The sequence below is a fragment of the Branchiostoma lanceolatum genome, chromosome 12 (assembly GCF_035083965.1).
Source record: "Branchiostoma lanceolatum isolate klBraLanc5 chromosome 12, klBraLanc5.hap2, whole genome shotgun sequence".
Lineage (NCBI taxonomy): Eukaryota > Metazoa > Chordata > Leptocardii > Amphioxiformes > Branchiostomatidae > Branchiostoma > Branchiostoma lanceolatum.
The window spans coordinates 19,179,599-19,206,370 of NC_089733.1; the positions used below are offsets into that span (position 1 = coordinate 19,179,599).

Sequence of the window (26,772 nt, forward strand, 5' to 3'; positions counted from 1 at the left end):
AATCCTGATGTACACACTGGGGAGAAACCCTGATATACACACTGGAGAGAAACCCTGATATACACACTGGGGAGAAACCCTGATGTACACACTGGGGAGAAACCCTGATATACACACCGGGGAGAAACCCTGATATACACACTGGGGAGAAACCCTGATGTACACACTGGGGAGAAACCCTGATATACACACCGGGGAGAAACCCTGATATACACACTGGGGAGAAACCCTGATATACACACTGGAGAGGAACCCTGATATACACACTGGGGAGAAACCCTGATATACACACTGGGGAGAAACCCTGATATACACACTGGAGAGAAACCCTGATATACACACTGGGGAGAAACCCTGATATACACACTGGGGAGGAACCCTGATATACACACTGGGGAGGAACCCTGATATACACACTGGAGAGGAACCCTGATATACACACTGGGGAGAAACCCTGTTATACACGACTGTAGATTTTCTTTGGTCTGGCGCTATTCCAGGGTGTGGGGGAGCCTTCCGCATACCAAGCAGACCATAATGGGGTTGCCACAACAATGCAAATTGTGCGCTTTGGTGTGATGCTATTCCTCGTGATGGACAGTGGGGCTTCTACTGTATTCACACTGGGGAGAAACTCTATAATATATATATATATTCATATATATATCAGTTGTCAAAATTGGGAGAAACCCTGACAATTTAAAAGGTCCAAAAAATTAATTAGTCATTGTGTTGCCCACAGTGGAGAGAAACCCCGTAGCAGTGTGCCGACAATGTGAAAGGCAAGTTGACTGTTACCCATAGAGGTGTGAAACCCCACAATGATCCAAGCACACAGCGGACAAGCTACCGAGGCAGAATGCAAATGAAAACACCGTCTGAGGGAAAGACTCACTGAGTACCTTTCAGTCAGTACACAGAGTCTTATAGAGAACATCGTCAGGCTCAAGTTTTCCTCCCAGCCCTCATGTCATCCTCTAGCTGAAAGCTTTTAATTCAAAAGGTCCAAGAAATAGAATAGTCATTGTGCTACCCACAGTGGAGACTAACCCTGCTGGCAGCAGACAATTTTATCTATAGGCAGTGTGCCCACCATGTGAAGGGCAGGCTGACTGTTACCCACAGAGGTGTGAAACCTCACAGTGAGAAATGTGGCAGATACAGGCACACAGCACACAAGCTACCAGGGCAGAATGCAAATGAGCTGGAATCATGGTTCTGATACCATTGAAATACAGCAAGGCTCTGGACTAGCCAAACTATCATACAAGGAAACGTCCAGGGTAGGAAAAAAGAGGAGTTCGCAACGGAAAGGATGATATCTGAGAATGGACAGGCATAGCACTGAGTGAAACATTAAGAAAACCCAGAAAACAGAGAAGGATGGAGAAACCTGGTTGTCAGATCTGATGTGGTGCCCCGACGGTCAAATAACTAGACTGAGGGACAGATGAGATGATGATGGAAGAAATACAGCCGCATAATCTCTGCTGAATCTATGAATACTCCACAATATACTTAATTCAAACTAGATAAGCAAACACAAACCCAATTCCAAACCCCAGAAATTCAATATTTTTGTAATCATTTTTCTTCAAAGATTCATCCAAAGTCAATCCCATATCCGTGATATTCATGATCTTCAGCACCTGAAACAGTAAAAACAGGGTAATATTTCGGGCCGATAAACCCAAACCTGCTTTTAACACCAAACCTGAAGGCCAGAGCACTTAAACAGAACGTATCGATATCGTATAAACTCGTGTTCACGTACATAAGGATGATATCCCGTCTGCAGTTTCCCAATGCTGTGTCGGAAAAGATTTCGCATGCAACGGATGAACATCTGATGCAACGCTGACAAAACATCCAACCCAACCCAAGATGAATTCTATTGTAACTAAAAACGCACAAGAACGGCTGTTATGCCTGATAACTGAGAACCATGCTGGTCAGGGGTTAAAAGGTGTCGAGTTGTCTGTCTCAGAAAAAGAAGTCAAACCCAATAAGTTAGAATTCAGAGCAAGCCCTGTGACTAGAGTAGACACATGCTATACTGTTCTACATTATTTGTCTGTCTTTTCACTTACAGTTAGCCCACGGGCAAGAATTTGCAATAAACTTATTATTATTATCATTATCAGTTATTGTGGACAGTTGAATTTGTTACTGGTTGTTGATGAATACAAACATTTCACAGCCAGGCCGATTGCTAGTAATCCCGGGTATGTGCTTTACATTCTGGGACAGTGCTATCTAACTCCCACCCTTCTGCATTACATTCTGGGACAGCGCTATCTTACACCAAACCTTCTGCACGGCTCAAGGCCAGGGGCATTAGTTATTCCAGCCAGCGTGTCCACACTAATAACAGAGCCAGGTGTCAAATATCGCCTCTGGAACGCCCGGAATGGAGGATTCCATGGGAATGTTATAGGGTTGGTCTTCTGTGAGGGATCATGAGAAGCCGAAACAAATTCAATCTCTTTGGTGTTGAACATTTTCAGCAAATGTTTTGCAAGATGAAGAAGACATGTTTCGTATCCACTCTGAGGGATTATGATAAAACTTCAGCAATCTATTTTCTTGGTTCTCAGACATTTCTTATAGAAAGTCAGGAAAAAGAAAACAGAGGGCTGGAAGGAAAACTCAACTCTGAGTATATCCACTCCCTGAAACTATGCACCAAGCTACAGACTTCCCCTCATGACCAGGCTCTGTTCCCATCTTGATCTTCCTCTTCAGCAGTATTTTCGTCCGAATCTGAGAAATAACAAATCAATTCCAGGAATCCCAGTGACTAAACTTTCAACACTAAGGACAGGACCTGCATATATGTCTGTGAGACAGATGTTCAATTGCCTGGGTTCCATCCTGGTTAGTGCATGTCTTTTCCAATAGTCACAACTGAGGAATTTTTGATGTTAGTTCAGCAGCAAGGACAGGACATATATATTGACATATGTTTTTACTGTTAGGAAACTGTAATATCCTGGGTGTGCCAAAAAAAGTTACTCAAGCAACTGGATAAAATTTTGAAACAGATGTTTCAGACAGCATCTGCTGTCTTTCGTCAGTGACCGGGTGCCATCTTTGTTAATTCAAGTCTTTTTAAAGTCACGACTGAGAAAGTTATATATTCATGTTGACATCTAGTTCAGCATCATTCCCTTTTGTCTCAAAACCAACCAGTCAAATTGGTGTAGCCTTGATATCTAATGATGTCATAATTGGAACATCGTCCCTCAGGGCAAATCACAAGGATGAATACAGGAATGATCCAATAAGGACACAATTTGCATAGAAAGTGGAAAGTTGATAAACTAACTGACTTCAGAAATTGTTCTGCTTTATGTGGTCGATATGTTCATTGGCTGCTCAGGACACAGCCAGGGCTGCCAACTAGCCTGTGGCTGTTACAGGAGTGATCTACACCAAACTACATCTCATATCTCATCAACATACGTACAGCACAAGATCCGCAAAACGCAATGACTTCAAACTACCCAAACCAAAAACAACATCTACAACAAAGTCCTTCCTGTACCGGTGCGCAAAATCCTACAACACTCTTCCACAACACATCAGATCATCTGCTCCAACCTCCTTCAAACTACTCATCAAAAACAGACTAAAAACGGACTCAAACAATCTGAACTGGTAGAAAATTGAAATTGTGTAAATATGTATATACTATGTAATGTTATGTGTATGTCTACCAATGTTATGTATAATCATGTATTACTATATGACTCCAGGAAGAGTAGTGAATTGCATCCGTGTAATTCACTAATGGATGTCATTTTAACAATAAACAATAAACAATCTAGTGTTTGAATATTTGCAGATGAACGCAGGAAAATGAATATCATTTTGAGTGATTATGGCAGATTAATGTACAAAGGCAGTTTTTGGACGTGTAAATTATTGGAGTGTGAAAACCAGCTGGAGGAAAAATTGTGGCAACCACTTCAAATAGCTAGTGTTACTTTTTTAAATAATTAGTTCAGGAGCATTAATAAGATGTATTTCATCCCTACTGCATAACATTGCAATACAAAGCCATGTAACGTCAGATATAGGCCAGTACTTATCATAATACAGTAGTTATTAGCCAGTTGATACACCAGTTGTCCCAGCAATTATCGCGGTAAATCCGCTAATCCGGGCTATCTAATGGCCTTCTGAAACCCACACTGGGGAGGGACCCTGGGTAAAACATGACCAGTTGTTATGATAATACTGTGATTCTAGATGTGCCAGTGGCACACATTGAATACACCAGTTGGCCCAGCAATTATCGTGGAAAGTCAGTTAATCTGGGCTAAATGCTGTCTGATGGCTTCCTGAACCCCACACTGGGGAGAAACTCTGAGTAAAACATGACCAGCTGTTGCAATGCCGTAATTGTAGATATGCCAGTAGGACAAAATACACAAGCTGCTGAAGCGATCATCACATCAGTCTGCTAATTCTGACCATCTAGAGGCCTCCTGAACCCACACTGGGGAGGAACTCTGAGTAAAACATGACCAGCTGTTGCAATGCCGTAATTGTAGATATGCCAGTAGGACAAAATACACAAGCTGCTGAAGCGATCATCACATCAGTCTGCTAATCCGGGCCAAGTCCCGACTGTCTAGTGGCCTCCTAAGCCCACACTGGGGAGGGACCCTGGGTAAGACTTGCTTGTCGTGACACTGTGGTTGTAGCAGCACAGGTTTGAAGCCACAGTACTTAATACTGCAAGTCTGCTGATCTGGGCTGAACCCAGCCAGTTATTATATCGTGCAGTCTGCAGTTTATCAGTACATGTAACTGTAATAGTAGATATGGCAGTAGAACACAGTAAATGTGCCGGTTGCCCAAGCAATTATTGTGGTAAGTCAGCTAATCTGGGAAGAACCCAGCCACTAGCTGTTATTATACAGTACTTAATAAGTAACTGTAGATATGAGAGTAGCATAAATGTGGCAGTTGCCCAAGCAATTACCGCTAATCTAGGACGCGTCCTGACTCTCTGATGGCTTCCTGATCCTCACACTGGGGAGGAACCCTGGGTAAAACATGCCCAGTTGTTATTGTAATACTGTGGTTGTAAATATAACCAGTGTGGCACCTTTAATACTGTCAGTTGCCCAGGCAATTACCACATAAGCCAGCTAATCTGGTGCAGTCAGCCCACATGAACACACACAGGAGAGAAACCCTGGGAAACCATGGCCAGTTGTTATAATAGCACCACAATTGTAGATATGCCAGTAGCACACATTTAATGTCCCAGCAATTATTACACAGAACACACACAGGAGAGAAACCCTGGGTAACCATGGCCAGTTGTTATAATAGTACCACAATTGTAGATATGCCAGTAGCACACATCTAATGTCCCAGCAATTATTACACAGAACACACACAGGAGAGAAACCCTGGGTAACCATGTCAGCGGTCCAAGCCTCCCTCTGCAGACTTTAGTCCTTCTGGGCAGCCGAAACACTTAATTCTCCCCACCTGCTTTGAGACCCACAGTGGGGAGGAAAGCAATGCTGGGTACATGGGAACTTTTGTGCTCCCAAAATTGGCGCTGTGCATCTAATTGTTGACTGTGGGTGCCCCAGTGCACCTAGATATTGTGCAGGGTCAGGTGCTGAAGGTACTCAGTCTAGTATACAGCATATTCTTCACACTTTGGTGTAAGAAAAAACCCTGGCTATGTTATTTCTTAAGAATTTTCAAGTTAGCTATATGTAGAATTTGGGTTCACTTATTCTATGCTGTGTGCCCAAATGTTTCTTTGTGCACCTAATCTTTGGGGTAGGTGCACCAGTGCACAAGTATTCCCCAAAAGAATTTCGAGACCTGGTTGGAACCAATCTCAATCTGATTACACTACAAATGACTCCTGCCTGTTGGTCAGGAGGCTCAGTTGTCCCCAGACTGTTCTTACAGTACTGCTCCATAAACACACTCATTCAAATCTAGTCTCTCGGGTCGCAAATTTTAGAACAAAAGCTGCAAATCTAGAAGATCAACATGAAAAATGACTGTCTGAAAATACATGAACATTATTACATTTCCTCCCATAAAGCCACTGATTCGAATATAATCTGTTGATTATCAAATTTTAGAAAAAACACTTCCTAATGGGAAGATGAACATGCAAAAGTCCATAGGAAAAGACATGGACTAGCCAGGGTGACTCCAGGCTGCTGCAGAGTTGTCCCACAGTGGAAACATGTCTGTAGGCAGGTCCTGTCCCTAGTGCTGAACTAGTGGTCGCATGTTGTTATTTGTAACATCTTTAACAGTGACTATAGGGGATAAATAGACTTACCAGAATGGAAACATGACTATTATAAATGCTGTTTATCCATATCCATGTCCTTAGTGCTGAACTGATAATCACAGGAATTTTTAGTAATATTTTGTTGCCTGTTTGACTTAAAGAAAGAATGCTTAACTGCAAGACCACTATGAAAACAGAGTCTAAGGGGGAAGTCTGTACAGTTTTAGGAAGTGAATATAGTCAGATCCAAGTTTCTATGAATCTTGTCTTCTTGCTTTAAGGCCACACCTATTTGAATTGTTGGTTACATTTATATGTAAAATTCTGGTTACTATTTTATGTAAGATTTCAGACCTTATCTTTTACTTAAAAATATCTGAGATCCAGGGAAATGAAACTCTGTGGCCCGGTGCCGTTTTTTCAGGTTGGTATTCCCAATCAAGCTTTATTTTTTCAAATCAAAAAACCGATGAACTGCATTAGTATGGCCGCTGATACCACCTGTCCTGATTATGTCGCATCGATGTAGCGATAATTCAACCGTCCTGATGGAATGTAGGGGAGGAAGCGACACATCACTGCCTAATGTTCCCATGACATCATCACTTTCCCTTTCACATCACTTTCACTCCCCCTGGGGGGTCTGTTATTACAGAGAGCAGGGAAAGTGATGCGGCGGGATGGCAAACTGGTTAACATGTCCCCATAGGCATAGCAGGAGGAAACCTGTCCCTATAGCAGGAGGAAATCCGTACCCATAGCAGGAGGAACAAGATGTCAAAACCACATTTTCTGCTGCAGTACTAAGAAAAGCCACTATGGTGCTCAAAATCAAACCATTTCTTTGCTAGAACATTATTTAACTACATACTAAATTTCAAGAGAATCCACCCAGACATTCTTAAGTTATCGTACATTTTAACACATTGTTTGTTTTGTTTGTTTGAACCTTTGTTTATTCATGAGAAGCTCATATCGAACTGCTTTCCGCTTTTCTTTGAGGTGACATGAAGGAAGAGGTAAGGGTCAGATGAAATATAACAGATACAAATTAAATCATTTAAGTCCTAATAACTCATTTTATAACTACATATATACATGGTACCAAACATATAGCAAAAGCTGGTTCATGTCCGTTCCTTTTGTTACTTCTCCAAATACACAGACAGACACAAGAATATAAGTTTCACACTTACTAGACCATGTGCGGTCATATGAGCATTAGGCCCAGTGGGCTGAATATGCAATCATTATCACTGTTATCATATCAATGTTACAGTCATCAGATTTATGGGATTGGATGGGATAAACCCAGCAGCTGTCGAGAGGGCTGCCCCCCCCCCCCCCCCCCCCCCCCCCCCCCCCCACACACACGCACACAACAGGCATGGACTGGGCGAGACATCGATTTGTATTTATCATTATAATGTACTGGCAATTAGCCTTGGGGTCTGCAGTTGCAATAAACTTATTGGGAAAACTTCTGTGTCTCTGTGACATCTCAGAATTGTCTTATGCAGTCTGTGGACAACATTCCGGATGGATGAAACTCTGACATTGCCTGAAGACTGAGGTAGCCTGGATCCTACACAGAGGCGGGGTTGGGACAAGCCCTGAACAGAGGTGGAGGTCATCAACATCCCTTTCCTACCATAGCAACCATCACCATGGCAACTCCAATGGCAACATCCCTTTCCTACCGTGGCAACTATTACCATGGCAACTCCGATAGCAGCATCTCTTTCCTACCATAGCCACCATCAACATGGCAACTCCAATAGCAACATCCCTTTCCTACCATGGCAACTATCACCATGGTAACTCCAATAGCAACATCCCTTTCATACTAGAGCAACCATCACCATGGCAACTCTGATAGCAACATCCCTTTCTAACCGTGGCAACTATTGCCATGGCAACCTGATAAGAAATGATGTCAGTGGAAACCCACTGCTGGTTGTTAAAACTGACGAAAGGCATCTCTACTAGTTAGAATGTCTGATATATACTTGTCTGTTTACTGTTGACTGTAGTCATGAATGTCTTATACCTGTACACCTGTGCAAATGACACCTGTTTTACACACCTGCACAAGTAATACCTGCAGAAGTGTGTTTATGTAACAGGTTTCACACCTACACCTGTAAGCAAGCAATCAGTGCAACCCTTGCTGGCATGCTGAACCAACGTAAGCAACAAGCCACCCGAGGCAGCTTGTGATGTTAGGGGGTTCCCCAAGGGTCAGTACTGGGCCCCGTGTAAATGTTGTTATAAAACACTGCAAGCTGACATCAGTGGAGCCAGACCTATTTTTGACACAGCAAATGGGTCATGTGAAGGTCGTGCGAATGTGATTTGAAGGTTGTTTGAGGGTGGTTTGAAGGTCGTGTGAATGTCATACTAGGGACTAAGTCCTTACCAGCCACACTTAAGCAGCAGTAAGGTTTAGTGTTAGTGTGAAGGTCGTGTGAAGGTCGTGCGGAGGCTTACCACAGTGAAGTTGGCCCAGCTGCACTTGGTTCCGCGGTAGGTTTAGTGTTAGTGTAAGGTCATGTGAAGGTCGTGCAGAGACCACAGTGAAGTTGGCCCAGCTGCACTTGGTTCCTCCGTAGGTTTAGGGTTAGTGTGAGGGTCGTGTGAAGGTCGTGCGGAGACTTACCACAGTGAAGTTGGCCCAGCTGCACTTGGTTCCGCGGTAGGTTTGGGGTTAGTGTGAAGGTCGTGTGAAGGTCGTGCGGAGACTTACCACAGTGAAGTTGGCCCAGCTGCACTTGGTTCCGCGGTAGGTTTAGTGTTAGTGTGAAGGTCGTGTGAAGGTCGTGCGGGGACTTACCACAGTGAAGTTGGCCCAGCTGCACTTGGTTCCTCGGTAGCTGCACTCCAGCACCATGTCCTGGATCTGGTGCGCCGTGCGGTTGTAGAACTCCTTCATGCTGAAGCTGTCCTTGTTCTTCGGCACGTAGCCCGGCCCGAACTCCGCCAGCCGGCGCAGCGTGGACAGGTGCTCCGGGTCAACGAACTCCGAGTGCGCCAGCTTCTTGTTCTCATCGAGGATCTCCAGGGCCTGGCCGACCTGCCAGAGGTCGTCCTTGGTGACCTTGGAGAAGCGGAAGGGGTTGAGGTTGCACATGGTGATGGCGGGGAAGTTCATCATCTGCGCCTCGAGCTCGTCCAGCTTGGTGACGCGCGGGTAGGAGAGGTAGTACATCACGCGGTCGTACCCGTTGTACGACACCATCCCGAAGCAGATCAGGAACGCAGCCGCCCACAGGAAGCGCCGGAAGGAGAACGAGCCCTCCGTGAAGATGTGGCTGATGCCGTGCATCGTCGCGTTCCCCGCGAACACGTTGATGTCGGACGCCTTCGGCTCGTTGTCTTCGTAGCTCGACATGCTGCCTGCTTCCCGGTAACGGTATCCGGGGCGGAACTCGGCAGGGTCGCGAAACTCTGCGGCGTTGATTCCGTACTGGGGCTCCAGGGTGGCGGTTAACGGCGCGGGAACCAGGGAGAAATCCGGTTTCTAGCGTGTAGCTTGGAGATTAGAGCGGCTAAAGTGGCCACGAACTTGCAGGTGATCCTAGACATTGGAAAGGAACACTGTTTAGACGGAGGGGTAGAAAAATCATGAAAAGGAAGACAAGGAGGCAGTTTAGACGGCACAGCAACTACGTAGAAAATCTGAGCACGTTTGTTTTAGCGTTAAGATTTGCTTGACTCACGTGGCAATGAAACCATTCCAACGAAAACGAAGACAATTATGGCAAGATTTAGCAACTCGTTTGAACACAGGATAGTTTTTGACATGCTTCACGTGGCCACAGAACTGTAGGTCAGTCTGAAACAGTGGGGAAGGAGTAACATGACCTTTTGTCAGATGTTATATAACAGAAAAAAAGAAAATGCAGAAATGCTGAGTTTTGCGTCAAGTTTGGACATGGGACGATTTCAGCAATGTGGCATTTTGACAGAGCTGGTACAAGAAAACAAAGAAAAATAAGGCAAACTGAGCCTGGTTTCACTTTTTCTTGGAAATGGGACAATTTATAAAAAGCTCACGTGGCCCTAATGAGAATGGAGGTCGATGCTAGACACTGGGGAACGAGCGACATGACATTTCCACGGAGGCGCGTTCCAGCCACAGGATATAAATATTGATGCATCAACAGTATTGGGGACAGGCGATCATCTGTCACTGCCGCCTTCAGCGCAGCCGAACGTTACGGATTACGCTGCAGCGATAATCGCGGGCTGGAGCCCACGGAGGCCACTTCTGCACAGGATTGGGGGGAAAACTGCGGAGGGAGAGGCACACATCTCCCACCAGGGCCTTTAACGGTGCTGTTTTGGACAGCTGCAAGCTCTACGAGTCAGGCTTTCCTTTTTGAATATGTCATCAGTAAACAGCCGGTTTTGTAGGCCACACCAAGTTTTCTTCTGATTCTCGGATTTTAAAGATAATGCTAAATTGAAATTTACTTAGAAAACAGAGTCTGAGGGCTGCACCCTCGTACACACAGTTTCAGGGACTAAATATTGTAAAGTGTCGTGTGGGACGTTTTTCTCCCAGGCATTTGTCTTCATCAAAATTTTGTCTTCAGAATGTCTGAGAAATAGATTTGAGGCCACACAAATTTAATTTGTTGGTTCAGTTTTATGTGTAATTATTAGCAAAAGGACATCATGAAAACTGGGAGGAAAACTGGCAACTGACACTCTTTAGTCCCGGGAACTGCGGAGGATTGAAAGACTGAATGCAGCTGCAGAGTGTTCAGACTGCTGATTCTGAACTGTGTACAAACTCTCTACAGACTCTGGTGTCATGTTGGTATTCCGAATTAGCGGTACTTCTCAAAATCCGACAACCAAGAAATAGTTTTGGTGAGGCCTGAGGTGGAAAGAGGTCGTCTCTTGAGCAGGCTCTACAACTCAGGCTTTTCTACTGATGGCTGATCAGTTCTATATATTTGTTCGTTTTGTCTTTTTTCTAAAATACGCTTCAGCTCTATCAAGGCTAATTTTACAGGCTTCATCAGAATAACATGATTTATAAACACACGGACGTACATGTAACATTGTTTTATCAACACATTACACAGGGTTTCTATTGCACTGTCTGTTGTGTCGGGCCTTGCATGTGAAATATAATAGAAACCGAGTGCACTAGAACTGAACAGGCCATCAAAGAAAAGCCTATTAGTTTTTTGAGTCAGGCTTTTTTTCGGATGGCATGCTAGATTGGATTGGAACTTTACTACACATCTGGCAGACTTATCAGTGGCTGGTATTTACATAGATGTGCTCCAGGAAATTTGCATGTAAAATCACAATCATAGCATTGACTAAACACTTAAAGGCATTTCATCGTAAAAGTGAGTTCAGTTGAGTTACTAAGGACATACTCCAATAAAAGCATTTAGATAAGTGCGTATATAACGGGGGGTGCCCAACCATCGGACGTTTTTTTACGCGCTGGAACTCACGGCGCTCCATTGCTGGTTGCCAGAGAGTGGTCAGGTTTTAATGAATGAATTTTGAACACATTCATCTAAAGACCATACTTGGACAAGAAATGTATTCATACTGTTCATGGGCCCTTCATGCTCCGCGTTACATGCGGAAGACGCTGTGAGACATTTTCACGAATGTACCTTCTGATTTAGTGCTACGCCAGATAGTGTGCCTAACTTAGTACGCTTTGGTAATTTTGCTCTCTTCGGAAGTTGGTGATGAAGTTAGGGAAATGTAAATAAGGCTTGAAGTCTGCTATATTCTAGCTTTCTTTTGACCGGAAAATTTTGACTGTGTGCACTTCTAACGTCATGTGAGAAGGGCTATATCTAGCGCATCCCAGCTCATGTTCCCACGGGAAATAGGCTACTACGCGGCCCGACGTACGTATTGAATACGGCCCGACTTACGAAATCATTACGAAAAAACGACACCGCTTACATCAACAATACTCCGTCTACTTATTGGGAAACATCTTCGCCATCTCTGTATTCAGTTTCCTTTTCATAGACGGTACCAATCACATGTTAGAGCGTAACAAAGCTGTGCGTTGAATCGTCCCGCCACCATCGCGGTCCAAAAAAATGGCGGGAAAACAACGTCGTCAGACGACAGCAATGTTTACGTTGTTTTTCTTTGGTCGGTTTTCTTCTCAACAAACACTTAAAGACCCACATTTTTAGTGTTTTATGAAATTATTTTTCTTATGTGTATGATAGCTGTGTGACTTATGTATCTGCTTGGCACAGGTCGTATATTTAGGTGCCGGGCCGTCTAGCTACGCAGTGACCCTCTACTCAGCGTTGCCATCATTATTGTCAAAATACTACTTTTCGACAAAACAAGAAATGAATATGTACACATATGTTTTGAATGTAAATGACAATTATGTGCATGAACTTGGGTTATTTACCTTCCTTATCAGCATAGTCATTGGACACAAACACGGCGTACTTATGCAAAATAAGATCAGTAAAAAATCCGTGCGATGTTCGGGCGCGTGCGAGGTTCGGGCGGCCCCCGTTACATACATATAGAATTATGACGTTTCATTAATACAGTTTAAATGTCATAGTTCAGTTCTATATCAGGACTATCACACAGGGTTTCTATTGCACTCAGTTGTAGCTGTGCTCTGCATGTGGAATAATATCAACAGAAACCGTGTGTAATAGAACTGAACATGCCATCAGAATAAAAGCCTGACAAGCTAGCAAGGGAGGCTAGAGAAACAGCTTTTTTTCTGACGGCAAATCAATTACACACGGTTTATACTGCACCCAGTTTGTTGTGGCCTCGTACATGTAATGGAATAGAAACTGAGTGCAATAGAATTTAGCCACTGGGTAGGAAATCCTGTGCAATAGAACTGAGCATGCCATCAGAAAAACAGCCTGACTCATAGAGCCTGCAAACGAGGCTAGAGAGAGAGAGGATACCTGAACACTCGACAGGAAACCTGGCCCAAATTTGCGCTGATAACCCACCTGAATACAGCACTGCTCCCTCCAGCACTTATGCAGCCAACTGAGCACGCCGGGCTGATATTGTAATTCCAGCCCCAGGGGACCAGCCCGATGTACATACACTACCGGGAATTCCCTAAAACTGCACGGCCCGGAATTCTCAGCGGCTTTCCCCCGTCGGAGGGTTAGATGGGAGCAAAGTTGGCTTACCTGGTGGAGAGAGAACTTTCCCTTTTCCAGCGGAGCTTCGGTGGCCACAGAACGGCTACAGTGGACGGCTACACAGGACTGCTACACAGGACTGCTACACAGGACTGCTAGCTGCACTGCTACAGTGTGCTGCTACAAATGTGACGATGCCGGATCGCTACAGAACTGCCACAGGACGGCAGGCTGGTGCAGGGCCAATGGAGACGGGCCAATGAATGGGCTCGGATCAGAATTCCGGAGGTGTGCCGCTCCGCATCAAATCAGCAGGGCTGAGCTCCAGTGTGGCTCACACGGACGATGCACACTGACTCCACAGACTCGCAGTGTTAAACACACTCGCAGTAGTGGTGAATACCTGCACACTCGCAGTGGTGGGGCCTGGTGTAGAGAGATGCAATCCTCTTCAGTAGCAGATGCTTCTGGTGGTGGTGACAGACCCTACACACTTGGAGATGCAGCACGCTGGGAAGGGGCCCTGGTGTAGAGACCCTACACACTCACAGTGGAGATGCACCACGCTGGGATGGGGCCCTGGTGTAGAGACGGGGCAACTCGGCTGCGATCCCTCACTAGCAGGTGTTTCAGGCAGACGCGCGGTGGAGAGGGGCCCACGGAGGAACCGGTCCAGGAGCGAATAAGGGATGAGGAGGCCTTCGTCAGGACGGGGGGACGCGAGAGGCTGTCGATTCGCTAACTGGGGGGCGATTGACGCGTGGGCTGTATCTGCCGCGATGGCTGTCCGATAACCGAGGGTCTCCCTCCGTCATAAATCCACGCTTTCGCACAGAGTAACACACAATAAACACAGGCCGGGGCAACGCAGTAACGCGTTTCACAGGTCCATGCACAATTAACACGGGCCGGGCCAACGCAGTAACGCGTTTCACAGATCCATGCACAATAAACATGGGCGGGTGCAACGCATTAACGCGTTTCACAGATCCATGCACAATAAACATGGGCGGGTGCAACGCAGTAACGCGTTTCACAGATCCATGCACAATAAACATGGGCGGGTGCAACGCATTAACGCGTTTCACAGATCCATGCACAATAAACATGGGCGGGTGCAACGCAGTAACGTGTTTCACAGATCCATGCACAATAAACATGGGCGGGTGCAACGCATTAACGCGTTTCACAGATCCATGCACAATAAACATGGGCGGGTGCAACGCAGTAACGTGTTTCACACCCTTCGTCATAAATCCATGCTATGTCAACAGACAATAAACCAGGGCTGGGGCAATGCAGTAATGTGTTTCATACACAGCAGTTATAAACATGGGCAGGGGAAACGCAGTAACCTGGTTCACACAGGGCAGTTGTAGTATGGGCAGTGGGAAATCAGTTACATGTTTTGTGTGATATAATCATCAACCATGGGCCCTATGAATGCAGTTCACTGTTTCACAAAGTCACACAGTTAGGAGTGTGATGGTTATAAACACAGGCTGTAGCAATGCAGCAAACTACTGTGCCTCACACAAACACTAGTACATGAGGTACACGATATGGCGCATGGGTTTTTATGATGTGTCACAAGAGGATTATTAGTAGTTGTAATCATGAGATGTTGTTGTATGCTATGTTATGTTGCTGTCCATGTTATTCTGTGTGAATTTGTTACCCCTGGAAGAGTAGCTGTCCCATTCACATGCGACAACAAAACGAGTCAATAAACCAATAAACCTTAACACTGCAGGGGCTGCAGGAACGCAGTAAACTGTTCCACAGAACACAGCAGGGAGTGGGCTCATAGAAATGGCCTGCAAGAAATTTAAAAAAAGCTGTTTCACATACAAAAACCAAACTCATGATTAGCTCCACTCTAGCATAAGACTTTATCAAAGACTTATGCTAGCCCTTGTTGTTTGAGTAATTAGTTATGTTAAGTTTTATTCTACATCTTTATACCCTCAACGCCAGCAGGCAGGGGCTGCAACAATACAGTAATCCGTTTCACATCGTCGGGATGCCTCCAGACAACACGGGCCACACCAAAGCAATAACCTGCTTCACAAAGAAACATTAACTCCTGTCTCCATACTATAAAGTCAAACAAGGACAGCTGCCAAGCTGAGGCCTGGGGATTCAAACATGGAATAAAAGTATAGGTTCAACGATATCTCATGGGCTATTCTGTTGTTAATGTTGTTTAGTGTAATATGACCAGCTGCTGCCGCACCAACAGCATAATGAGGCAAAAATGATCAGATTACAGAATAATGGAGTGGGGAGAACAACAGAGGGTCCATGAAACCCGACCCTCCCAATCCTGGGCATTACCATGACAACAGATGTGACGTCCCGGGTGACAGGTGCACTGGGCAGGATTTACATAGATAGGAGCACACATGTGCAACTGGGATGGAAAATGAAAGTTCAATCAGTGATATATCAAAGCATGTTGAGACCTTAGAACTACCAGTAGAAGTGACATGTCAAATTCAACATGTTGATTTGTACATACACTTGTTCGTAGCTCAATTTATTTGAATCCACTTGTTTGTATGTTTAGTTATAGGAAAACTTATGAAAGTCGCTGTACTTTTATTGTGCCACAGATTGTTGTTACATGACCAGGAAGGGCCAACAGCAGGGGTGAATGACCTCATGGCCACATCGTTTCCTTATTTGTTTGTTTTTTTGTAGGTCAAAAATATCAGCCAACACCAGTTTATTTCCTTTCTTCTTAGATAATTTAAGTATTGAAACAGAGGAACAAGATGAAAACAGAAGGCTGGGAGGAAAACTTGAACCTGACTTTTATAAATTCACCCCCTGAAGCTGAGTGTAGCAAAGTGCAGACTCTCCTTATTAATTAAGGCATCATGCTTGTATTAGTGTAAGACACAACAGGCTGTTATCATGTATATTATTACCAAAATGCATGGTTTCTTATCAAATATTTGTGATCATATATTATTGTTTCCCGGTTTTATGTATCAGTTTTGTGGTTACCCAATGTGTTTCACTTATTATGTACGTTATTTTTTTGTTATTTTGAAAATTAATAAAAAGAATGAAAAAAAAACCCAACTGGCTGAGTTAGCGTGGTCTCAAATTACATCCAGACATTCGAGTGACTGTGAGTTCAGCACTAAGGACAGGACCTGCAAATTTCCTGTTCACCCACTTTCCAAAATCTGACAACCACCAAATTACACTATAGAGTATTACGCACAGGTGCGGGTGTGCATGCGGAAATTGTGGGCCAGCAAAAAGCCCCTTTCATATGGAGATACAAATTTCCATATCAGATATGCTGTTTTCACTCAAGTCTTTATCTGTGTGTGGGTTACCAAAGCAGACAAATTGTCAGGTTTTGCTGGCTGCCCACAATAGAGTCAGGCATCTTGTATGGAAATGAGTGTCATTTCTACACCACAGAGTCCAATCTGCCAACAGCCCGCTTCACAGTTATGCAGATACAGATTTCCATATCAGATGGCTGCTGTGCTGAGCTGGGTGTACGTTACTGATGCTGACAAATTGTCAGGTTTTGTTGGCTGCCCACAGTAGAGCCATGCATCAACACCTGTATGGAAATGTGTCATTACTATAGACCACCGCTTCCTGTCCACCACAACAGTCCGCTTCATTATGTAGATAAGGGATTCTGTATCAGATATGCTCATCAGCTTTCACACATTCAGTGGTTAGCTCAGAGTGCATCAGTGTTACTGACATATTGTCAGGTTTTGTTGGCTGCCCACAATAGAGACATGCATCAACACCTGTATGGAGATGTGTGCCATTACTATACCACAGTTTCCTGCCCACCACAACAGTCCGCTTCATCATGAAGATAAAGGTTTCTGTGTCAGATCTAGATCTCTGCTCATCAGCTGTCACACATCAGTGGTTAGCTCAGAGTGCATCAGTGTTACTGACAGATTGTCGGGTTTGTCGGCTGCCCACAGTAGACTCATGCATCAACACCTGTATGGAGATGTGTGCCATTACTATACCACAGTTTCCTGCCCACCACAACAGTCCGCTTCATTATGTAGATAAGAGTTTCTGTATCAGATATGCTCATCAGCTTCCACACATCAGTGGTTAGCTCCGAGTGCGTCAGTGTTACTGACATATTGTCAGGTTTTGTTGGCTGCCCACAATAGACTCATGCATTAACAGTGTATGGAAATGTATGTCATTTCTACACCACAGCTTCCAGTCCATGATTCATGTGGCACTGTGACAAAGCACAGGCCAGCTCTAAAATCCTTCATCACACCCTGCCATGTATATCATTACCACATCACAATCTGCACATATACAGGATCACATGGAACTGTGACAAAGCACAGGCCGGCTCTAAATCACAGCTTCCCATGTACATCACACCACAACCTGCACATACACAGGTCTATATGGGACTGTGGCAGAGCACAGACCAGCTTTACAATCCTACATCAACAGATTCAACACCTCCCCCTGCAGCTGTATATCATTTAACCACACCACAATCTGCACATATAGAGAACTATGTGGTGTGGCAGAACACAGGCCGGCTCCCATTAGGCTGATTATTCCCGCCTCCCTCGAGCGCAGCAGCCACAATTACCGACTCCATGATTCTGCAATCACCAGTCTGCACCAGTGTGCCTCACATTATCATTTTCTTCCTGACTGCCCACAAAAACAGACAATCTCTCTGTATCAGTAACTCACAGACAGCTGATCGCTGTGGTGTGAAAACCAGCAGATCTGATACGGAAATATGAAGAGGACTGTTGCTGTCGGCCCACCACACCAGACGCACACATCGGTGCTGCTAGACACACTTGTGTAGAAGCATATCTGTTTTTTCTTACATTATAGAAGCCTTTGTGTATATTACAATGTGGGGTAGCAGTCAGACAAACCCCGACAGTCTGTATCAGTGATGCAGACAGCTAAACACTGCTGTGTGAAACCATCATATCTGCATACATATTTATGGAGAGGTCTGTTGTTGTCAGCCCACAAACCCTTTACGTGTAAAGCCTGAGCATGTCTGTTGTTCATTAGATTATAGAAGCCTGCATGTATATTACAGTGTGGTACCAAGTCCGACAAAACTCGACAGTCTGGCTGCATCTGAGTACCTAAGTGCACACAGTTGGATGAAAACCAGCATATCTAATAAAGATATGAAAAACAGTATATAGATATGAGGACTTCTTTCCTAAATTGAAAAGCCCTTTAGAACTGCTCAACACACATCCAGAATATCTGATGCTTAGAAAAACTATAATCTACACTAAGTAAGACGTCTACCCATTATCTCCATACACATTGTAAAGCACTTGACTGTAAAACACTCTTCAACAAGCGTTCCGTCAGTCCTCCGACCCTTCTCAAGTTGACATGACCCGAAGCCTATGTTACCTGACCTGAAATTGGCTGTCGAAAACTTCATTGAGTTCAGAGAAACCCTTATCTGCATTTGTGCACACTCTGATAGCGTAACAATTGGGAACTTTTCATCCAGCACACAACGTCGCCACAGATGGTAAACTGTCTCATCTGGATTACTGAAGATAGCTCTATAGAAAAGCAAAATATCTGATACTTCATCAAGCTTACAGAAACCCCTATCTGCAAATGGGCCCTTTTCATCCAACACACAGACCCATACAGACGGTAAATTTTCTCTGTCAGGATGACTAAACATACATGTAGTTTTGTAGGAAACAGAAAATCTGATCCCAACCAGATGGAGTTGGGAAACGGTCAGATGTTTCAGGCAGCATCCGCTTACCTTTCGTCAGTGACTGGACAAGATTTCTGACTCAGGAGGTTTTAAGAAAAAAATTTCATCTTGAATCCAGTTGCTTGAGTAACTGTTTTAGCGTAACTTTTATCTTGTGTATCTTACGTCTAACCTTCATCTACGAGAGAATATCTGATGCTTCATCAAGCTTGATAGAGAAACCATATAAAGTCCACTTGTGCACGCTTACAATCTAACAAGTAAACCCAGGCTTGCGGTCTGTCCTACAAGGCTGGATGTGTGAAAATCAGCGTAATGTTCAAAAACAGATTCATATGAAGTGATATCTCATAGTCACACTCGTGCACAACTATTATCTCCCATACAAAACCAGACAGAGCGTCGCCATCAGCTGATGAACACAGCTGTTCCAAATGCAAAGTCTCAAGACCCGCACTTCAGTCTGAGACACCCGCACTTGAGTCTGAGATAGTCTCAGACAGAAACACATTTGGACCAGACTTCTTCCATGTGTGGTGTCAGATAAGGGACTTTAATGACACAGTGAATAGCAGGGACTTCCAGGACTATAAACACACACAAGTCACTACAGTTCACACATCAACATTAGCTTTTCAGCCTGCCTTTTCTGCTTTTAGTAATTCATCTGAGTTTCTGATATACTTTTTTTTACTTACTCATTAGATCTTGAGACTTGCTGGGTATGCATAAGAGTCTACAAATTTGCTAGGTAGGACTCTATAACTTATAATAAGGGTTTCAGTCCAAGCCTACAAGAATAAATAAACTAGAGAGCTTATTAAACTTATGACACTTTTTCTCAAGCACAAGAGCTATCTACCACCTAAAAATCACAACCAGAGCTTGAGCAAAATGAGAGATATCAAAACTAGAAGTTCTGCTGCAGTACCATGGAAACCCACCAGGGAGCCTGAAATGTACTATTGTTCAGTTCTTGTCAGAACCGACCAACACACCAGACACAAAACCAAACCGTCCAGCCGTTCTCGAGTTATCTTGGTGACAGACAGACAGACAAACGCTGCCGTAAACATAGCCTCCATTTTCCATGTAGGTAACAGTATATGAATTGTACTACAACTCTGCAAACGTTACATCATGCATAAATATGATTATATCATAAACTTGACCTTCCACCACCGATATAAGTCCCATTAATTTGTGTAAGTGAATCGTCCCTGCGTCGATCATTAGAGGACCTCTTATTTCCCTCCCCACGGAATTCCGCCCAACGATCCGCCAGACAAAATGAATTTTCCTGCCTCTCTGCTTCCACTTCATTTGATTACGGTGCGTTCGGAGCGATAGAGGAATTATTCGCTCCCAAACAATTTACGGGTCAATATCTAACAGCGTCCAATTTGCCTAAGTCGCGGGGGAAGCTGACAAGGAGTTGGCACGCGGGAACGGAATCTGTCGAACGGAATCTGTCGTGTTTATTTCGGAATTTGCTAGTTTTCATCATTACTAAGTTACAGAACTGGAACAGATGCCTTTCATGTCTCTTCATCCAAATGACATGAAATTTGCTATGAATATTTGTGTAGCTTGAGACACATACTAGTACAGGGATGATGTTTTGGCGTGGTGTCTGTCGTGTTCACAGTGTATCATAGGTATCTTTAATTGTCTGAATTCAGTATGTTTAAACATTACAGTTTACAGAACTGTAAACATACATTGTAGATTATTGCTAAAAACTCAAAAGTCTTCACTTTTATCAAATGATGTTGCTTTGAATATAGCTTGAAACACACACATAATAACAATAATTTCTTTTTGTTTCATATTTTGGGAAAACAGTTACTGTAACTGTTGTTTTTGGAAATTTTCTGGACATGAATATAATGCAGAAGGCTATAATTGAATCAACAGTGGGAGTGTGACAGTGATTAGAACAGCCAGACTTCCTTATAAGGCTGTGACAGTTTCCCCAAGTTGGAAATCAATTTTTCTGCCCTACTGATTCATGTACATATGATATTCAGGATACAGTAAAACCTGGAATGTTTGCGATGGTTTTATTTCGTAGTGATGTCGATCATTTTTTCATACATATGAAATCTAATTTGGTTAGCAAAGAGTCACACTATTCTTATCTGAATTTTAATGTACAAATGTAGTTACCTTTCCATTTTTACAGAATTTCACATGTACTCATCAGACCACACAGATTCATTTTCCCAGTTCTCTATCCAACTCAATGGTGACAATTTAGCAGAAGACAGGAGGGAAAGAGTGGAAAAGGAAGGCAACTTGAATCTTATTTTCATTCTGCTCATGTTGTCAGCAGGGCTAGCCCTTCCCAATAGCCTCAGGCTAGTTGGGCAGCCCTGGCTGTGTCCTGAACAGTCAATCCAATAAATACATAAAACTTGAATCCGACAATTTTTGCGTGCTCAATTATCACAGATTTCTCCCCAGGCTCTGTTTTCATGTTGATCTTCCCATTCAACATTCCTGTCTTACCGATGAGAACCGTCAGATTGCCCTACTGCTGCCCGAGGTTTGCATTATTGTCAGATTTCCATCGGCAGTATGTTTGTGATCAGGCGATCTGCTACTGAATAGCTGTACGGCATCCACAACAATCTAATAATCTAAATTTTGAAAATAAATTTGTGTTTGATATCGTATTCATTAACAAATTGAAATAGATGTCATATAAATTCTATCTATCTATTACCTTTTTTTAAGAACCAACATATAGAATTTCTGTGGCCCGAGGTTGTTGCATTGTTGATGATGATGATGATTTTATTCGGTTATTTTATTTCATTGTCAGATTCCAATGTTTATAATGCCTGACTGTATTAATGCCAGATTCCCGTAGAGGCGATAATGCTTATATGTCTGTCTGTATTGTTAATGAAGACAGAATTAAACAGGAATATTCCGGCGCCCCAGGGTCATCCCAGCCCGCCAGGTAACGGTTGGGATTGATGAGATTCCGGCACGCTCCGCTGTGCCGAGATTCCCGCGGGGAGCGCTGAATTATTCCCCCTCTTTACTGGGAGTGCTGAGATATTCCTGGTCATTAATGCGGCATGCCGAATCCATTACTGCCCACTGCTGAATTATTCCCACCTCATTATTCGGCAGGTCCCACTGATACATTAGTCAAGCTCATTAGCATCTCTACAACAGGGGGACGTACCAAGTCTGGGAGGGGGCTGTCTGGGGGATGTACCAAGTCTGGGAGGGACGGGGGGGGTTGTCCATGGGACGTACCAAGTCTGGGAGGGGGGCTGTCTGGGGGTTGTACCAAGTCTGGGAGGGTGGTAGTTGCTGGGATTTACCAAGTCTGGGATGAGTTTTTTTTGGCACATACCAAGTGTAGGATGGGGGGGGGCATATAAATTTTAGGATGGGTGTGGGACATACCAAGTGTGTGTGTGTTGGGGGGTCTGTCTATTGGGACCTACCAAATGTCAGAGGAGGGGGAGGCAGCTTCATGGCAGGTCAAACCAAGCGAACATTACAAGCAAACATTTTTGTTTTACTCAAGAAAAGACATCATCTTCATCAAGACATGACACTGATTTGAAACTACACCTGACTCTACAGACGAGTGACGGATGTCACTTGAAACGTTTAAAAGTAATCTCCGAATCTTACACACTTGAAGAGATGGAATTGTACTTGGATATTGTTAACCTGAATGCATGTCTAACCTTCATTCATGTATTGGCCGGTTAATGGTTGTACACAAGTATTATTAAAAGATGTGAACTTGGACCCGTCAGTCTCACAGCTCAGTTTCATCTCAGCTTCTGGAATTAACTCCGTATCAGGGATTCATCTCGACGGGAGGAATTTGTAAGAAATTGCTGGAGAGTCGCTTTAGTCCCAGATTGAATTAAAACCGACCAAAAACTTGACACGGAGTCAATGCTGTGTGCCAAACCGCCGCCCTGCCTTTTATCAACCCAATTAATCCGTCCCGACGGCCCAACGGCTGATGGGCATGTTTGAGCCGATCGGTTCAGAACTGCAGATGGTTTGGCATGGTGCACAAGTGTGGCTGGTTAAAATGGTCTAGCACAACTACATAAGCCTGGTTCAGATGGTTGGACACCTGCAAAAGTGTGGCTGGTTCAGATGGTTGAGCACCTGCACAAGTGTGGCTGGTTCAGATGGTTGAACACCTGCACAAATGTGGCTGGTTCAGATGGTTGAACACCTGCACAAGTGTGGCTGGTTCAGATGGTTGAACACCTGCACAAGTGTGGCTGGTGCAGATGGTTGAACACCTGCACAAGTGTGGCTGGTTCAGATGGTTGAGCACCTGCACAAGTGTGGCTGGTTCAGATGGTTGAACACCATGCACAAGTGTGGCTGGTTCAGATGGTTGCACAAGTGTGGCTGGTTCAGATGGTTGAGCACCTGCACAAGTGTGGCTGGTTCAGATGGTTGAACACCTGCACAAGTGTGGCTGGTTCAGATGGTTGAACACCATGCACAAGTGTGGCTGGTTCAGATGGTTGAACACCTGCACAAGTGTGGCTGGTTCAGATGGTTGAACACCTGCACAAGTGTGGCTGGTGCAGATGGTTGAACACCTGCACAAGTGTGGCTGGTTCAGATGGTTGAACACCTGCACAAGTGTGGATGGTTCAGATGGTTGAACACCTGCACAAGTGTGGCTGGTTCAGATGGTTGAGCACCTGCACAAGTGTGGCTGGTTCAGATGGTTGAACACCATGCACAAGTGTGGCTGGTTCAGATGGTTGAACACCTGCACAAGTGTGGCTGGTTCAGATGGTTGAGCACCTGCACAAGTGTGGCTGGTTCAGATGGTTGAACACCATGCACAAGTGTGGCTGGTTCAGATGGTTGAACACCTGCACAAGTGTGGCTGGTTCAGATGGTTGAGCACCTGCACAAGTGTGGCTGGTTCAGATGGTTGAACACCATGCACAAGTGTGGCTGGTGCAGATGGTTGAACACCTGCACAAGTGTGGCTGGTTCAGATGGTTGAGCACCTGCACAAGTGTGGCTGGTTCAGATGTTTGAGCACCTGCACAAGTTTGGCTGGTTCAGATGGTTGAACACCTGCACAAGTGTGGCTGGTTCAGATGGTTGCACAAGTGTTGCTGGTGCAGATGGTTGAACACTTGCACAAGTGTGGCTGGTTCAGATGGTTGGACACCTGCACAAGTGTGGCTGGTGCAGATGGTTGAACACCTGCACAAGTGTGGCTGGTTCAGATGGTTGAACACCTGCACAAGTGTGGCTGGTTCAGATGGTTGAACACCTGCACAAGTGTGGCTGGTTCAGATGGTTGAACACCTGCACAAGTGTGGCTGGTTCAGATGGTTGAACACCTGCACAAGTGTGGCTGGTTCAGATGGTTGAACACCTGCACAAGTGTGGCTGGTTCAGATGGTTGAACACCTGCACAAGTGTGGCTGGTTCAGATGGTTGAACACCTGCACAAGTGTGGCTGGTTCAGATGGTTGAGCACCTGCACAAGTGTGGATGGTTCAGATGGTTGAACACCTGCACAAGTGTGGCTGGTTCAGATGGTTGAGCACCTGCACAAGTGTGGCTGGTTCAGATGGTTGAACACCATGCACAAGTGTGGCTGGTTCAGATGGTTGAACACCTGCACAAGTGTGGCTGGTTCAGATGGTTGAGCACCTGCACAAGTGTGGCTGGTTCAGATGGTTGAACACCATGCACAAGTGTGGCTGGTTCAGATGGTTGAACACCTGCACAAGTGTGGCTGGTTCAGATGATTGAACACCTGCACAAGTGTGGCTGGTTCAGATGGTTGAACACCTGCACAAGTGTGGCTGGTTCAGATGGTTGAACACCTGCACAAGTCTGGCTGGTTCAGATGGTTGAACACCTGCACAAGTGTGGCTGGTTCAGATGGTTGAACACCTGCACAAGTGTGGCTGGTGCAGATGGTTGGACACCTGCACAAGTGTGGCTGGTGCAGATGGTTGAACACCTGCACAAGTGTGGCTGGTTCAGATGGTTGAGCACCTGCACAAGTTTGGCTGGTTCAGATGGTTGAACACCTGCACAAGTGTGCCTGGTTCAGATGGTTGCACAAGTGTTGCTGGTGCAGATGGTTGAACACTTGCACAAGTGTGGCTGGTTCAGATGGTTGGACACCTGCACAAGTGTGGCTGGTGCAGATGGTTGAACACCTGCACAAGTGTGGCTGGTTCAGATGGTTGAACACCTGCACAAGTGTGGCTGGTGCAGATGGTTGAACACCTGCACAAGTGTGGCTGGTTCAGATGGTTGAGCACCTGCACAAGTTTGGCTGGTTCAGATGGTTGAACACCTGCACAAGTGTGCCTGGTTCAGATGGTTGCACAAGTGTTGCTGGTGCAGATGGTTGAACACCTGCACAAGTGTGGCTGGTTCAGATGGTTGAACACCTGCACAAGTGTGGCTGGTTCAGATGGTTGAACACCTGCACAAGTGTGGCTGGTTCAGATGGTTGAACACCTGCACAAGTGTGGCTGGTGCAGATGGTTGGACACCTGCACAAGTGTGGCTGGTGCAGATGGTTGAACACCTGCACAAGTGTGGCTGGTTCAGATGGTTGAGCACCTGCACAAGTTTGGCTGGTTCAGATGGTTGAACACCTGCACAAGTGTGCCTGGTTCAGATGGTTGCACAAGTGTTGCTGGTGCAGATGGTTGAACACTTGCACAAGTGTGGCTGGTTCAGATGGTTGGACACCTGCACAAGTGTGGCTGGTGCAGATGGTTGAACACCTGCACAAGTGTGGCTGGTTCAGATGGTTGAACACCTGCACAAGTGTGGCTGGTTCAGATGGTTGAACACCTGCACAAGTGTGCCTGGTTCAGATGGTTCAGACATGGGCTCATCATGTATGCAAATTCATTCGTAAATGTAACCCAATCCAGCAGGTGGCATGACAGGTGGCAGCACTCCCTATCTTTCCCAACTTCATTATGCATGCAAATGAGACAGGTGGCATGACTGCTATATCTTGTCAGCCAGCCTTATTACATATGCAAATGGATTCATGAGTGTAACCCAATCTAACAGCCCAATGACAGCTGCCAATTATAAGACTGTCAAATCTTCCCAGCCAGAGTCATTAGATATGTAAAGTTTATTGTATTCATGAGTGTAACCCAATCCTGTAGCCCCATGAATGGAGGCATAGCAGGGCACAGATAACCCTTTGTCTGCCTGCCTCATTACATATGCAAATATATTCATGACTGTAACCCAATCCTACAGCCCCATGGCATGCGGTATGACTCCCTTTTGTCTGTCAACCTCATTACATATGCAAATGTATGCGTGCGTGTAACCCGACTCCTCCTCCCCATGACAGGGCTGCCTTATCTCCCGCAGACAGCTGTGCCGCTCGTGCATCCGGCTGCTTCCTGCCTTTGATCCGCGCGGCTCCCAGGAAACGGTGAGCGGGGAGGGCGAGAAACACGACGCATCTCTCCTGCCGACGCCCCGTGGGGAGTCCGTGATGAATGGGTGGCTTCGTTTCAGCTCGTTTGGAGTCATTATCTAAACAGAGCCGTTTTGCCACAACAGACTTGTTT

At 45.0% G+C, this 26,772-nt stretch overlaps 1 protein-coding gene across 2 annotated transcripts in view; it reads right to left on the bottom strand.

Annotated features, from left to right (window-relative positions):
* LOC136446582 (acid-sensing ion channel 1C-like) overlaps positions 1-26,772 on the bottom strand; it is a 396,318-nt gene that overhangs the window by 263,951 nt on the left and 105,595 nt on the right. The window contains exons 1-2 of one of the 2 annotated variants that reach the window (XM_066445034.1): positions 13,471-14,222; positions 9,120-9,863 (exon numbers count right to left, since the gene is read on the bottom strand). The exons of the other annotated variant lie outside the window; for it this stretch is intronic. Coding sequence (XP_066301131.1) covers positions 9,120-9,677 — 558 coding nt within the window. The 5' untranslated portion in view covers positions 9,678-9,863; positions 13,471-14,222. Of the gene's footprint in view, positions 1-9,119; positions 9,864-13,470; positions 14,223-26,772 lie in introns of those variants that run through there. 2 annotated transcript variants of the gene reach the window in all.